The 15,551-nt window shown below is 36.5% G+C and overlaps 1 protein-coding gene across 4 annotated transcripts in view; it reads left to right on the forward strand.

The window, feature by feature from the left end:
- plekha1b (pleckstrin homology domain containing, family A (phosphoinositide binding specific) member 1b) overlaps positions 1 to 15,551 on the forward strand; it is a 44,284-nt gene that overhangs the window by 23,084 nt on the left and 5,649 nt on the right. For all 4 annotated transcript variants that reach the window (XM_084134854.1, XM_084134855.1, XM_084134856.1 and 1 more), the window contains exons 6-11: positions 1,576 to 1,704; positions 2,536 to 2,673; positions 3,783 to 3,851; positions 10,544 to 10,608; positions 11,386 to 11,449; positions 15,170 to 15,259. In XM_084134854.1, coding sequence (XP_083990980.1) covers positions 1,576 to 1,704; positions 2,536 to 2,673; positions 3,783 to 3,851; positions 10,544 to 10,608; positions 11,386 to 11,449; positions 15,170 to 15,259 — 555 coding nt within the window. The remainder of the gene's footprint in view (positions 1 to 1,575; positions 1,705 to 2,535; positions 2,674 to 3,782; positions 3,852 to 10,543; positions 10,609 to 11,385; positions 11,450 to 15,169; positions 15,260 to 15,551) is intronic.

The following is a 15,551-nucleotide window of genomic DNA, read 5'->3' on the forward strand; positions in this document are numbered from 1 at the left end:
TGCATGTTGTTTTCCTGCTTTTACAAAAGCATTTTACAGAATTTGATTCATTTTGGTGTATTGCCAGGCATCCAGATTTCTGAAAAGTCAATATTGGCTTAATCATCTTATTAGGACATTTATGATGCATGCATAATCAGAATATTCAGAGTGGACAATGTCAAATCACAATTTCCATGCTGCTAATAACATTGTTTTGAATGTTAATGGCTGTGTAATGATGCATATTTTTGCCACTGAATGCTAAGTTTTTAAGACGATTACAACTGACAGTTTGGTTTGGGTCAAGAGTGTGTAGTGCCAGCATGTGTAGTGATGGTGTATTGATCAGTGTTGTGTTTTTAGCCTGAAGGCAGTGAACGATGAACTGCCATTCCCACAGATGCTGCTTTAGTGTCAGTCGATCTTTACTAGCAGGCGGTTTATCACTGTATCTGCTGGACCAGGACAAATTATTCATTTATTCTGAGAGGGAAAATACATTTTTTCAGTATTTTTATTCCAATAACATAAAAAGCATTACAAACTTTGCTATACTATTAATTTATTCTTGATTGCAAAACTGAATTTTCAGCAGCCATTGCCAAAGTATTCAGTCAAATGATCCCTCAGAAATGATTCTAATATGCTTATTTGGTGCTCAAGAAACGTATTATTATTATCAATGTTGAAAACAGTTGTGCTACTTAATATTTGTGTAGAAACCTTGATACATTTCAGGATTATTTTGAATAGAAATGTCAAAAGAACATGCATCTATTTTGAAATAGAATTTTTTTTTGTAACATTATAAATGTCTTTATTGTCACTTTTGCTCAAATTAATGTGTCCTTGCTGAATAAAAGGACCCCCCCTCCCCCACAAAAAAACCCACCCCAGACTTTGAAAGTTCTTCAAAACTTCTACTGTTACTTGCTGTGTGTAGCACCTACAGCTCTGCAGATTCTCATCACTAGAAACATGCGACTGAAGTTTATTTTCACATGCTCCCTGGTGATTTCAGTTCAATTTAAACAGTCTGAGGGACACATGTCATTATAGATTGTTTTGTGAATCTGTAACAGTGTAATACAAACAAATGTAATTTATAAAGAAGCTGTTATGGAAGGATGGAATGTTGGTCATAAGACATGAATAAAATACAGCAGAAGCAAATACTGTCTTACTACATATATATATATATATATTTGCTTCTGCTGTACTTTCTATATATCAATATATATATCACATTATTGTCCTTTTTTAATATGATATATATATATATATATATATATATATATATATATATATATATATATATATATATATATATATATTAAAAAAAGACAATCCCTTGGGTTTGTGATGTTTTTCTCTTTGATTTTCCCATAATATGTGAAGTCAGCTCAGGATCCAGTATTTTTGAGCACATTTTGGGCAGCATCCAGGATATAAATTATACATTGACTCCAAATGGAATGGTTAGACCTGGAACTGATTGTCCTTGCGTATGCTTTGGGAATTAAAAATACTCTTAAATACTCGTATATAGAATGTAGTTTCTCTCACAGGTTTGTTTCCTCGTTTCTTCTCCAGGTGCCGAAGTCAGGCGAGCAGGTGGCTCATAATACAGCAGAAGCGTGTGTGGACACGTCGGGCACCACGAAACAAGTGTCCTACAAGACCGAGATTATCGCAGGAGTGCCCATCATCACCACCACACAGGTCACACAGCAGCTGATAACCCCATGACATATATCACATAGTTCACACCAGGATAAAACTAAAACTATTAAAACATTTATGTTGAAGACTAAAAATTTACTGTTTAATGTTATTTTTTGTATTATTTTTTCTTTATTAATTTTCATAATAATTTCATAATATATTTTGTGAAGTCAGAGTATGTTGTACATGTGTGCTGATGAGAGATCTGGGATGAGCTATATTTTGCATAGAGGTATGTGTGCAATGTAACCCGTTCACTGAGCAGAGATGTTCCTCTGATGATGATACTTCAGTTGGCATGTTCTGTACAAGGAAAGGAATGTTTCAACTGATGCAAATGTATACACTGAAGGGAAGTTTCTTAATATGGAAAGTGGATTGTACCATGTGCAAGCATGAGGTATACAATACGTTCCATTTTTAAACACAAGCGACATGTTTTGCTAGACAACTGGTGTCCGGTCCCATGAATCAAGTAATGATGGTGAAAAGGCTTAATTCCAAGTCTACAATGTTAATTGAAATAAAATAAAATATAAATATTAGTTGAAAAACTTAAACTAAACTAAACTTCCTTGGCAATAAACTGAAATAAGTTTAAGTTGAAGCACTAAAATTATTAACTGGAAATAAAAAAAAGCTAAAACTAACTAAAACTAAAACTTAAATTAAACCTAAAAAGCAATAAAAAAAACCTAATAGATTGACAAAAGCACATCAGATTACTAAAAACTAAAAGACAAAAAATAACACTGGTTAATACTAATGTAACGCATTTGAATAAAAAAATGAATTTGTTAAATGTTGTTGAATTGCATTTGTTTTCAGGAAAAGGGTGAAGATCAGAACGGTGCAGACAGAAGCGGGCTGAGGAAACCTCATGGTCCGCTGCCGTATTACCTGAGCCGGAGTAACCAGGACCAGTCGGTCATAAAAGCCGGATTTTGTGTCAAGCAGGGAGCTGTGGTAAGTAAGAAGTGCAGAATGCATGAAATGATAATGTGCCGTTAAATCTGTAAAGCCTGACATACTGAATAGTTTATTGAATATTTAGACAAAATTAAAAAATAAATACAAAAAAAGTTGATGTGTTTTTTGATGAGTAACATGTTTGATACATCAGGCTTTTATTCTCATATGACTTAGGATAATATAGAGATCATACTCAAAAAGAGGGGGAAAAAAAACACCTCAAATTTATTCAGAGGCAAAAATATGCAATTTGGTGCAGCTGCTGATATTTATATGGCCAAAAAGTATCATGAAATTTGTATCGTTTGTAATGTAAATCTGTGAGATCTTTAAAACAGTATAGACTACTTGCATAACAGACATATAAATATCATCTTTCACTCTATATCTTCCAAATAATGTCTTAGTAAGATGACTTTTAAATGCTTAGTTTTATGATCAAAGCTCTGTAGCTTTTATTGTGGGGGGCAAAATGCAATGCAATACAATGATGATTGAGAAATAAACATTGATATATCAATTTAGATAGACATTTTAATGTATGTATAATCAAACCAGCAGTGTCTTGAAATAATAATTACAATATAAAAATTATTCTTATATTTACTTTATAAAAATCAGTAAACATTTCACAGCAAAAAAGATGTGTTCTTATCATGCAGTAGATTGTGTACAACAGGTTTTTAATCATGTTGATAATTTAAAGGCTGTAGAAATGTGTGTATCCATTATCGTAGGCTTTATAGGGTTAAAGGTGCGTTCACATTAGCGGAATTTAGGTGAAATGTCACAGGGGAAAAAATTACCAGGTTGTATTGTCAATAGCATAGCAATGTATAAAGCACAGTTCACACCAAAGTCACTTTCAGACCAAGCAGCTTTCTGGCACATGACCAACTCAAACATAAACAAAATCTAAGTGGGGAATGTTTTCGCCCCCACGCAAAAAACTCCTGATTGTGTGGATTCTTATTAAAACGACTGGTTTTACTAGCCTTGCTGCAGTGTCCAAAATGAACATCTGTCATATGTCAGATGCATAATCATACTGCCTACATGCCTTTAAATTCTGCAAACTGAGGTGTCTTTTTGTCTCTCTGTAGATGAAAAACTGGAAGAGGAGATACTTCATGCTGGATGACAATGCACTCAGCTACTTTAAATCAGAAATGGTCAGTCTCTCCCTCTCTTTCTACCTCCTCCTCCTTGTCTCCAGAGTCCTGCGTCTTTGAATGCTGCTAGAACCCACTGACCTGTTTGACTCTTTGTTTTCATTGTGTTTTGCACCTGTGCGTCCATGAGCCCGTCTGTAAGCTCCCATCTGATAAGTGAAAGTCCGGCCTGTGTATTGTTCATGCCATCTGATCCTGTGTCCAATCTCATTTCAGCAATGAAGCATATTTACATATGTGCCCCCAGAATTAGACCAGTGACTCATGTGGGAGTGAAAGCATGTGTCTAGTGTGTGTGTGTGTGTGTGTGTGTGTGTGCGCACGTGCTTTGGTGGTTGTTTGAACTTGCTCACAGTGTTATGAATTCCTCTTGCTGTGTGTTAACAGTCAGTCTGTCTAAACATGTCTGCATCAGTGGCGATTGCTTTAGGAATACACAGGAAGCACGTTTCCCTTTTAAATTCCATCAGAATTTTGATCAACTTATATTTAGAAACCAAAAATCTGACACATTTTATATACCGGTACATACAGTTGCAATCGAAATTATTCAGGTTTAGCAAATCAGGTTTATTGGCCAAATTTACAGACTTTCAGATGTTTGCAATAAACAAATCAAACTAATTGAAATAGCTCAACACAACAAATGTTTCAAGTGGTTTCCCCTAATTTAACTGAAAATGCAACTTTTAATTACTTCTGCAGTCTCAAAGTTATTCAACCCCTTCATGACAAGCATCTTTAGTACTTAGTAGAACACCATTTTACTGTTATGACCTGCTGCAAACGAGATGTATAACCAGACACCAGCTTCTGGCAGCTTTTCTGAGGAATCTTATCCCATTCCTCATGAGCAATGGTCTCCAGTTCAGTAATATTCTTGGGTTTGTGTGCTGCAACCGCCTTCTTCAAATCCCACCAGAGATTTTCAATGGGGTTCAAGTCAGGTGACTGTGATGGCCACTGTAGAATCTTCCAGGACTTCTTCTGAAACCAAGCCTTGGTGGAGTTTGATGGTCCAATGACGCCCAAGCTCAAACTACTTCACCGACGGCATGACGTCTTCTCTTAGGATTTCCTGATACTTCAATAAATCCATCTTGCCTTCCACACGCTGCAGGTCCAATGACGCCCAAGCTCAAACTACTTCACCGACGGCATGACGTCTTCTCTTAGGATTTCCTGATACTTCAATAAATCCATCTTGCCTTCCACACGCTGCAGGTTTTCAGTCCCAGAGGATGCAAAGCAGCCGCAGAGCATCACCGAGCCACCACCATGCTTAACTGTAGGCAGAGTGTTCTTTTCAGCATATGCTTCATTCTTCTTCCTCCAGACATACCGGTGATCCATAGGGCTGAAAAGTTCCAGTTTTGTTTCATTGCTCCACAGAACAGAATCCCAAAACTTCTTTTTTGGCTTATTTATATGATTTTGAGCAAATTGGAGCCAACTTTTCTTGTGCTTTTGGGAAAGTAGTGGTGAACGTCTTGGAGTTCTGGCATTCGTTACGTGCCTTACTGTGCAAGCTGAAACCTCAGTGCCTGTGACCACCAAGTCTTGTTGCAGGTATTTTGCAGTCACTCTAGGGTTTTCCTGAACCTGCCTTCTCAGAAATCTGGTTGTAGCCATTGATAGCTGACTTTTTCTGCCCCGTCCAGGTAGTGTAAACACTGTTCCTTTTACTTTGAACGTGCAAACAATACTTCCAACTGTGTCTCTAGGAACATTTAGTGCCTTTGTTCCTTGTTTGTGAAGGGCGATGAAATCTTCTCTTAGCTTTTTGGACCATTCTTTTGACTTATTTCTTATTACTTAATTTATTGCCATATTTCTAACTTGCAGTCAAACGTGACACTCAACAAACCTAGCCAGTTCAGATATTTCATGTGTTCTAGCTTAAGCACACCTGGTGCAACTAATGAAGCCCTTGATTAGTTGCATCAGGTGTGCTTGAGACAACACCTTTTGTGCAGATTTGTGCTGTAGTGAGTAGTGATGGGCGGATCGATCCTTAAGTATCGATACTTCGATACTGACGTGGTATCGAAAAGGATCGATCCTCACATAAAAATATCGATCCAAATGTGTGTTTTTTTACCAGTAATTTTTTATTAATTTAGCACGCAATTCAGTGCATAAAATAAGCTTCTAAGTGGAAAAATAATCGAATGTTAGCGGATAATTGTGTAGGATCATTTATATACTGTCTATGTGTAGGATAGAACTTTTTCTCCTAGTCATCTGGATACAAGACGAAACCAATCAATCACAAAGAGCGTTCGATGCTGGTGCTTCGCTGAGCTCACAGGCCCAGTGCGTTTGGGAAACGAAGCCTTGCTTAGATGACAGAGAAACAATCGGGTTATTTCGCAATAAACAAACCAAAAGTGTACATAACGGTTCAAAATGTTGACGTCAGTAAGATTTTTTTTAATGAAATTAATATTTTTATTCAACAAGGATCGATGCATTAATTTGATCAAAAGTGACAGTCAAGGTAGACTGTTAAAAAAAAATCTACTTCATATAAATGCTGTTCTTTCAACTTTGTTCATCAAATATTTCTGTATAAATGTATCATGGTTTCCACAAAATTATGAAACTGTTTTCAACATTGATAATAATAAGAAATGTCTCCTGAGCAACAAATCAGCATATTGAAATGAAATATCATCATGACTGGATTAACGATGCCGAAAATTCAGCTTTGATCACATGGATAAATTACAGTTTACTATGGCATAGAAAACAGATAGCCTTTGTTAAATTGTAATATTACAGTTTTTACTGTAGGCTATTTTTGATCAAATAAATGCAGAAGAGAATTAAAAATCTTACAGACCCCAAACTTTTGAACAGTAGGCTAGTAGTAGGCTAGTACTATAATTAGGGTAGTTTTGTAAAAGTCACTGACTAATTACAGGCGAGTTGAGAGCACAAATCACAAAATATTTAGGGCTAGTAGTTATGAAAACGTATTCAGATTTAGCATATTAATGATGCATTCACCTCATAAATCATGACACATGGCTCTAGCACAGGAAAGTGCATACAAGTTCAAGTGCATGCTTTTAAAATAAAAAAGTATTGGTATCGGTATCGATATCGGCGATACTGGCCCTGTATTTACTTGGTATCGGATCGATACCAAAATTTGCAGTATCGCCCATCACTAGTAGTGAGGGATTCTATTCAGGGGTTGAATTCTTGATTCAAGTGAGGGGTTGAATAATTTTGAAACTGCAGAAGTCATTAAAATAAATTAAAATAAATTTAATTTTCAGTTAAATTCCTGGAAACCACTTTAAACATTTGTTGTCTTGAGCTATTTCAATTACTTTTGTTTGATTTGTTCATTGCAAACAGCTGAAAGTCTGTAAATGTTGCCAATAAACCTGATTTGCAATGGGGGTTGAATAATTTTGATTATTATACAGAACTCAAATATACAGAAATGCAGTCAGTGTGCTTCAAGGAGTTCAGTGAAGTTGGCAATATATTCACAGATTCGAACTTCCCGGATCAATATTCATGTGCTAAATGCTGTTAAAACACAAATGACACCTAATTACAATCATATTAACGTAGACAACGAGCTACAAGTCCATAGTACTTAATAGTAGTTAATAAGTACATATAGTTCAACCTAAAATGAAAATGAAGTCATCGTTTAGTCACTGTGGTGTTGTTCTAATGCCATATGCCCTTTTTTTCTTTTTTGGACCACAAAAGGAGTATTTTTTTTAAAAAAAATGCCCTGCTCACGTGCTTCCATACAATGGCAGTGAATAGCGACCAGTGTCAAGTTTTTTTTTTTTAAAGATGCTAAATCTATCACAGAATAGACCCATGCGACACGTGTCATATTCCAAGTGTTCGGGGGGTATACAATAGGGTTTGTTGGGAAAAAAACATTATGTATTATTTAACAAAATTCCTAACCTTGGCCGTTGGTTTTCAGAGCACGGCACGCGTTCATGACACTATTAGCAAAGTAGTTCACTCGGACTCGCCCAGAAAAAGCACACAAGTTGTGAGAAATCAAGATTTATAAAAACGCAACATAGTCTAGTCGAGCACAGACCAGCGGGCAAGGTCAGGATTTTCATTAAATAATACATTAATTTTCAGTTTGTTTTTCACCAAACCCTATCGTACACCCCCAGAACACTTGTAATATATGACACGTTGCATTGGATAATTCTGTGATACTTGTGCATCTTTTTTTAAAAAGCTTGATGCTGGTCACTATTCACTGCCATTATGTGGATGACCACGTCCACATTTTTTTAATTCTCCTTTTTATGGTCTGAAAAAGAAAGAACAGAATAGTACATTAGAACTACACCAGGGTGCGTAAATGATGACATAATTTTCATTTTAGAGTGAACTATTGTAATTTTGAAAGGTTAACGCTAATTTCAACCCTTGGTTTTGAAGCCCTGCTTTAAACATAGTGAATTACTTGCCCTACGGGTAAAGTATTGGGGAGTACGAATGGGTGGACAGTTGTTTGGCATATGATATGTTTCCTCTTACAAAAAAGCAACTTCCATGTCTTCTTGCCTGATGAGGGAGCCATCATTGGCTCACTTTTGGGCTGTAGTGGTTTAAAATCCTGGTAAACGGTTATAAATTGTTTTGATTGAGGGGGCAGAACAATGGAGAGTTGTTCCACTGTTCAAACACACAACTTCCTGTTAAAAGTTTTTGACAAACATTATTTCCCACAGATTTATAGTAGCCTAATTATTTTTATTCCCATGAAGTTAAGAATAGCAAAGACTTATTTTCTGCCTCTGACATTGAAAACTCTATATATAACTCCATATAGTGAAAACTATATATATATATATATAGGCCTACATTTTTTTATTTATGCTGACAAAATTTCCACATTTTAACATAAACAAACTAATAAGCTTAATGTGATATATTTTTCCGTCATACATAAATAAAACAGGTGCGATAGTTCTAGTAAACTGAATGTGTTTTAAATACATAATAACCAGGGTTATATATGTATCATGTGTAAATCCAATTTATTTCAGACTCCACAGCTAGCCATATTTTAACCATGTCCATACTTTATATTATATTTATTAAAACAAGTAATAAAAACTCGGTGAGTGTTTTAGCGCAATTTTCTCACCTCATGGGATCACAACACTAAGAGATAGTAAATGTTTTCCTGGATTTTTTTTGTGCGTTCCCGAGATTAGACCTTCTTTAACATAATGCCGAAAACCCGAAGTCTCTAGGTGGTCTGGTTGAGGAGTAGATAGAAGTGCAAGATTGGTGCGCACAGACGCACAGAACAGAAATCATGAGTTAACCAGCGCAATTTCCGGGGGAAAATTGCGCTAAAAATATTATATTTATATTTTTTTCACAATGAACAAATTTATGCTGATTCTAAATAATTTGAATAAATGCATTTTGAAAATATGATTTAAATAAAATCACATATAATTATAAAATGTACCATGATTTATTTAATTGGTCGTGCAGAGATCTTACCTGTTTCTAACCTGTTTCATGACTGACAAACATGCTTCACATTAGTTTTTAATGGTAAAACTGTGGAAATAGTATACGCAATTCAAATACATAAATCTTAAATTTAGGTCTAAATATTTTTTTGTGTACTTACTACTTAGATAGTTCTGACCCTAAATTGTGATCAGATGAGCCATGTTCAAATTCATTGTAAAATACTTAATATAAACATACATATCACATCAGTCCATGTGTAAATAATGTAAAGCAGGGATACTTTACAGATATATCTAACACGCTATAAATAGTATAGCAATATCTGTACTACCTGATACGTTGTGGCAACAAGAAATGTTAAAAGGTTTCATATTTAATCCAAAATACAATTCTTGACCTATGTTCAAATGTGAAACTCAGAAATCATACAGAAATAATTGAATTAAATTAAATCAAATCAAACTGAACCAAACCGTGACCAGAGTTCAGATTTCCGTCATAAATAAAGGCTAACAAACTGCGATATGTGGTGATGAAATACTATAATTGTAAAACAACATTAACTGTGACATCTTGGGTGACAAAGAGCTTGTTACGGGAAGCTACTGATTCAGTGTGTGCGTGCGTGTGTGTGTGTGTGTGTGTGTGTGTGTGTGTGTGTGTGTGTGTGTGTGTGTGTGTGTGTGTGTGTGTGTGTGTGTGTGGTTTATGAGTGCACAAATGTGTATAATGACATGGGTATTACAACGTAAACCAAATTAGTTGAAAAAATTTTTTTAAGGTTTAAAAAAAGGTTTTTAATTATTTTTTTATTAAAAAAATGCAGAAAGTTTTCTGTTTTGGGGTTAGTGTATGTGGAGAGAATATAAAGTTTGTACAGTATAAAAACCATTACGCCTATGGAGAGTCTCCGTAAACCACATATTCAAGTGTGTGTGTGTGTGAGGAGCGCAGGCATATTGTAGGCAGGAATGAGGCTTGGTCAAAGGCTAAATCATACAGTAGATGTCAATAAAGTCTATTTCAGGGCTGATAATCACAGGCCTGCGCTTGCTGTGTGATTTCATCCTGCTCGGGCCTGTACTTCCTCTCTGCACACACTCAGCGCAGCTGGAATGTTTGCTCAGTGCTTGTACAGTCGTTCACATGAACTAAAGACAATATTAATTAGCCGAATGAAACTCTCTTTTTAGGACCGAGAACCGTTACGAGTTGTTCCTCTGAAAGAAGTAAATAAGGTGCAGGAGTGTAAACAAAGGTCAGTACTGCTTCATTTGTGCTTTTGTTTTGTTTTTTGTCAAATTGTTTCCAAATATGCTTCTGCTATAACCGTCTTATAACTGTCTTTCATTTGCTCAACAAACAGGAAGTCCCTCCCCATACTCACGCCATTGGTTTAGCCAGAGGTTGACGGACTGCTCAAACAAATGTCACACAATGCTCAATTAGTGTCTCGATGGCTTACCTAGGCCCTGTTTACACCTAGTATTAAGATGCATTTTCGTCACAGTTGAACACCCACATGCACAGAACCAAGCACAATCTACATCTTTTCTTTTTTGATAATTCATTACACTCGGATGTACATCACAATATGGAACATACATGTTTAATGCGTCTGCAAAATCATCTGGATAGCATTGCACTCTAATTTAGAAACATCTGCTAAACATCTCAAAAGAGCAGATTCACTTACATTCTACATCATAAATATGAAATAATCTGACAAATGACTTTTTTAGGAAACATTCGTGACATTAGCAATAACTTGCAGATGAGAATTTTTAAAATGGCATCTTCCGGATGAAATCACACATTGAACAAATGGAATTTGTTATATTTTTTATTTATCTCCAGGCAGCCAAGTTTATCTTAATGTTACCATGTCTAAAAGTTCCACAGTTTGGGACTTGGGCAGACCCTTCATAATAGTACACAAGCAAACATTAATAAACAATAACAGCTTTCTCATCATGCATCTGTACTGCTGTAATGTTTCAACGGTCGAAAAATTTCCCTATAATTATGTTTTTAGTGACTTGATGATGAGGGACAATCTTTTTGAACTGGTTACTACCTCAAGAACTTTCTACATTCAGGTAGGAATGTCAAACTCATGTTAATTTTATGTAATTTATGCACTGATATTTGATGGTGAACTAAATGTATATTACAATGACGTTTCAGGGTGGCAGGTAAAAAAAAGAAAAAAAGGAATAAAATAGCTTTATATGATTTGAGAATATGCGTTTTTCAAGGATAAAGTAAAGTTTTGAGAATAAAGTCGAGAACAAAGTTGAGAATAAAGCTGAGAATAATATTACGAAATAAAAGTAGTCATATTTTGGGAGAAGTCACAGTTATTTATTCAATTCAATTCACATTTATTTGTAAAGCGCTTTTCACAATACATATAATTTCAAGGCAGCTTTACAGAAAATGGATGTCTACATTACAATTTAGAGTAATTTGTTTTCAGAGGTGACTGTGTCCAAGTTATCTCCATATGTCCAGATGTCAGTTATAAGATAATACAAATCATGCAGTTAGCTAACATCATGTATTCATTTAGACAGAAACAATGATCTCATTAAAGCAGTTATTACAAGTTGTTATCATAATGATTACAATATATAGAAACTTTGGCAGTGGTGCATGTTGATTCAGAGTTTGCTTCATCTGAAGTCCTCGCAGGAGTTGGAGTCATCTATTCACAGGTGTTGGGTCATCTAAAATGTTCTTAAGAGGCTGGAACCAAACAGGAGCTGCCGTAATCTTTAGTTACCTCAGGACGGCCATCCCAAGGTAGAAACAGAAAGCAACTGGAAAAGAATTAGCGTAGCTGCTGTTCATAACATTTCAAGCAATAGATAGTCATGCACGTTTCATTTGATGGAGTATTAACTGGAGTACAAGGTTATGAGATGCATTATGTGAATGCTTGGCTAAAGAGGTGTGTCTTTAATCTAGATTTAAACTGGGAGAGTGAGTCTGAGCCCTGAACATTATCAGGAAGACTGTTCCAGAGTTTAGGAGCCAAATGTGAAAACGCTCTCCCTCCTGTAGTAGACTTAGATATCTTAGGTGCTACCAGAAGTCCAGAGTGTTGTGATTGTACTTTTCTTCTTTTAAATGGCTTTCTCCAAGTAATACTGGGTCTAGACCCAAATGGGCAACTTTGGCAAAAGAACCAGGGGACTACATATAAGGCACTTGAAGACCCATAAAAGCATGTGACTTCAAAATACATTGAAATGTCTCAAAAACAGTAGAAAATAATCAGATGTCTTCCAAACTCACTGGATGGTATCACTGTCAGATTCAGCAATAGCACAAGGATAATTATTTCATAATGTCTCAGAAAGCATTGATAAAGTAGCAGTCAGTAACTTCAAAAGGACCTGTATATGACTTTAAACAGTAACAGTAGCAAAAGGATGGCAAAATACTATCAGTATTCGGCAATGTCAGTGGAAGAATAAATGTTAATGCATAACTTTTCCACCTAGAACAGACCACAGTGGTCTGTCTGGTTTTCTGTCTATGCTTGCCTTCCTGTCTTGGTTGCAGTTGACAGCCGATGGCCATCTTTCAGCCAGTAGTGCACAAACGATTTTAGGTCAAACTGCTCTACTGGAGGACCATTGACGTCTAGAAACAGGACAGAAGAAAGGTTTTTGCCCTTCAGGCAATTCTCCTCTTGTTAGCAGTATCACTCATGGCTGAAAAGCTACGTTTATATTCATCTGAGGAGGCCAGGTAGGTTTTGCTTGCAGAAACCAGTCAGGGAGACATACAGAGAGATTATAAATGACAGCCTGCAGGAACTGCACCTTGTTGATATTCTCCTTGATGGCTTCTAGTGAGATTCCATTGAACATGCATGATGTCATCCTCACTTCTGCCTTTGCTGGTGTTGTTTCCATGGTCTCCAGGATCTCCATAGACAAACGAGTCCGCCAACTGGCATCAGTGAGAGGTGTTTCGATTTTGCAGATTCATGGAGAGGCTTTGTAACTCACGCAGCACATCTTTCATCAGTGCAAGGTCTTTAACAAAACTGTGCTGCTGAGTTTCCTCAATAGTCCACTGCATTTTCACAGATCCAAATTAGTGCAGGAAACATCCACAGACGCATTCTGCATTTGTGTGGAAAGTGCTGGAAAGTCCTGCCAGACAGCTCTGGCAGTGTTGAAACTGATGACAACTCAGCGAATGGAGAAAATCTGCCCAATCTTCAGCAGTGAGATTTTAACATGAGTGGCAGCATCAGAGCAGTCTGGCTTTTTCTTTTAGATTGGTGGTAAACTACATCCAGTTACAGACTTGCATGCATTATGCATTGCCTACTCTTGCTTGTGTGCAAGACAATTAATGCCCTTCGGTAAAGAGAAGTCAACTTTTGTCAACTTTACAATCAGCCGACTCTCTCTTTCTGTCATGACTGATGCTCCATCTGTGGAAATGCTGATCAGGTGTGATTTTGAATATTCATTATCCAAACCTGCTGTCAAAAGGGTCGTCTTAAAGGGGTGGTTGATTATGATTTCACTTTTTTAACTTTAGTTAGTGTGTAATGTTGCTGTTTGAGCATAAACAACATCTGCAAATTTACAATGCTCAAAGTTCAAAGCAAAGGGAGATACTTTCTTTTAAAGAAATATTTTTTTAGGGACTACACGACATTCCTCTCAGGTTAGTGACATCACCAACCCTAAAATTTACATAAACCCCACGATTTATAGATTATCATGACAGAATATGCTAATCAATGACTAGAAGGTAACTACACATAAGCAACATAAATTCATCAACTAACCATTCAGAAACGTCCTTCTACATGTTGTCACTTCTTCTTGAGTCTCGTCTCCAACATTGTCTGACTCCGGTTTGAACATAAAAGGCTAAAAGTTTTTGAAATTTTCAGTGTGTGTGTGTGTGAGGTAAAAGGACACAAGTTCTTGAAGCTCCGCCCTCTGTGCTGGGAGCAGCAGCTCATTTGCATTTAAAGGAACAGACACAAAACGGTGCGTTTTTGCTCACCCTCAAAAAGTGACAATTTTAACATGCTATATAAAAATATCTGTGGGGTATTTTGAGCTAAAACTTCACATACACACTCTGGGGACATCAAAGACTTATTTTACATCTTGTGAATAGGGCATTATACCACCCCTTTAAAGAAACACGTTACTGTTACCTTTAGTTACTGTTGCGATGTCCTACAAGCCACGCCGCTCTCACGCCACACCATGTTCTCACACAGTGAAAAATACATTGCAGAGCAGAGAGGACACTGACAACGCGCTGACAGACAGGACAGACCAGGTTACTTTTGATATGAAACAAAGTCTCAACTTTGAAATTTGGTCATTTTTTTAAAGAAATTTAAACAATAAGTACCATTTTATGGCTCTTTAATGTGTCTGACAGATCGCTGTAGAGCCTCTTAAAGCTGCTCGTGAACCGACCATCTCTTCCTTCTAGTTAATTTATAGCATCAAATAAACATGAAAGAACATAAGAAGAAATGTTGTTTTAACCGTGGAAAGACGTCAGTACACTCCGTTTTTCAAGTTCAAATCCTCCAACGTTAATCTACTAACTCCTGACTGCTTTGTCGGACAAAAATGGCGGATTCAGCGGATTATGATTGGTCAGATCACCTGTCAATTAAACTCCCTGCGAAGGGTCAATTAGTCATTGATGTAAATAATTTCAAGCATGAATAAATGTTTTAACATTGTTTTTTAATCATATTTGATTTGATTGTTTTTTAATATATAAACTTTAAAGCTGTCTGTATTTTTCTGTCTCAGTCGGACAGCCCAGAGGAGATGCACGGCTGGATCAAGGCTATCTCTGGGGCCATAGTGGCCCAACGGGGTCCTGGACGCTCAGCAGCCTCTGTAAGAATTTACTTTGTTTAGTGACACATTCTGAGTTCTCAGCCGATTTGTGCTCTTCTGGATTGATTTGCCATTTGTGACGTGTTTTGTAGCTACCCACACTGTCCATGTCCTGCCCAACCATGTTTCTCTTCAAATTTCAAAATGTCCCTTATTTATGTTGGCCGATGGAATAACCAAAGTTCTTAAAAGGATAGTTCACCCTAAATCTAAACCTTTGTCACTATCCACTCAAAAACTGGCCTAATTTACCAGACTTTCCCAGACGACATACACGACTATACCCTCTTTG

Source organism: Abramis brama (genome assembly GCF_963993115.1).
Source record: "Abramis brama genome assembly, chromosome: 14".
Classification (NCBI taxonomy): domain Eukaryota; kingdom Metazoa; phylum Chordata; class Actinopteri; order Cypriniformes; family Leuciscidae; genus Abramis; species Abramis brama.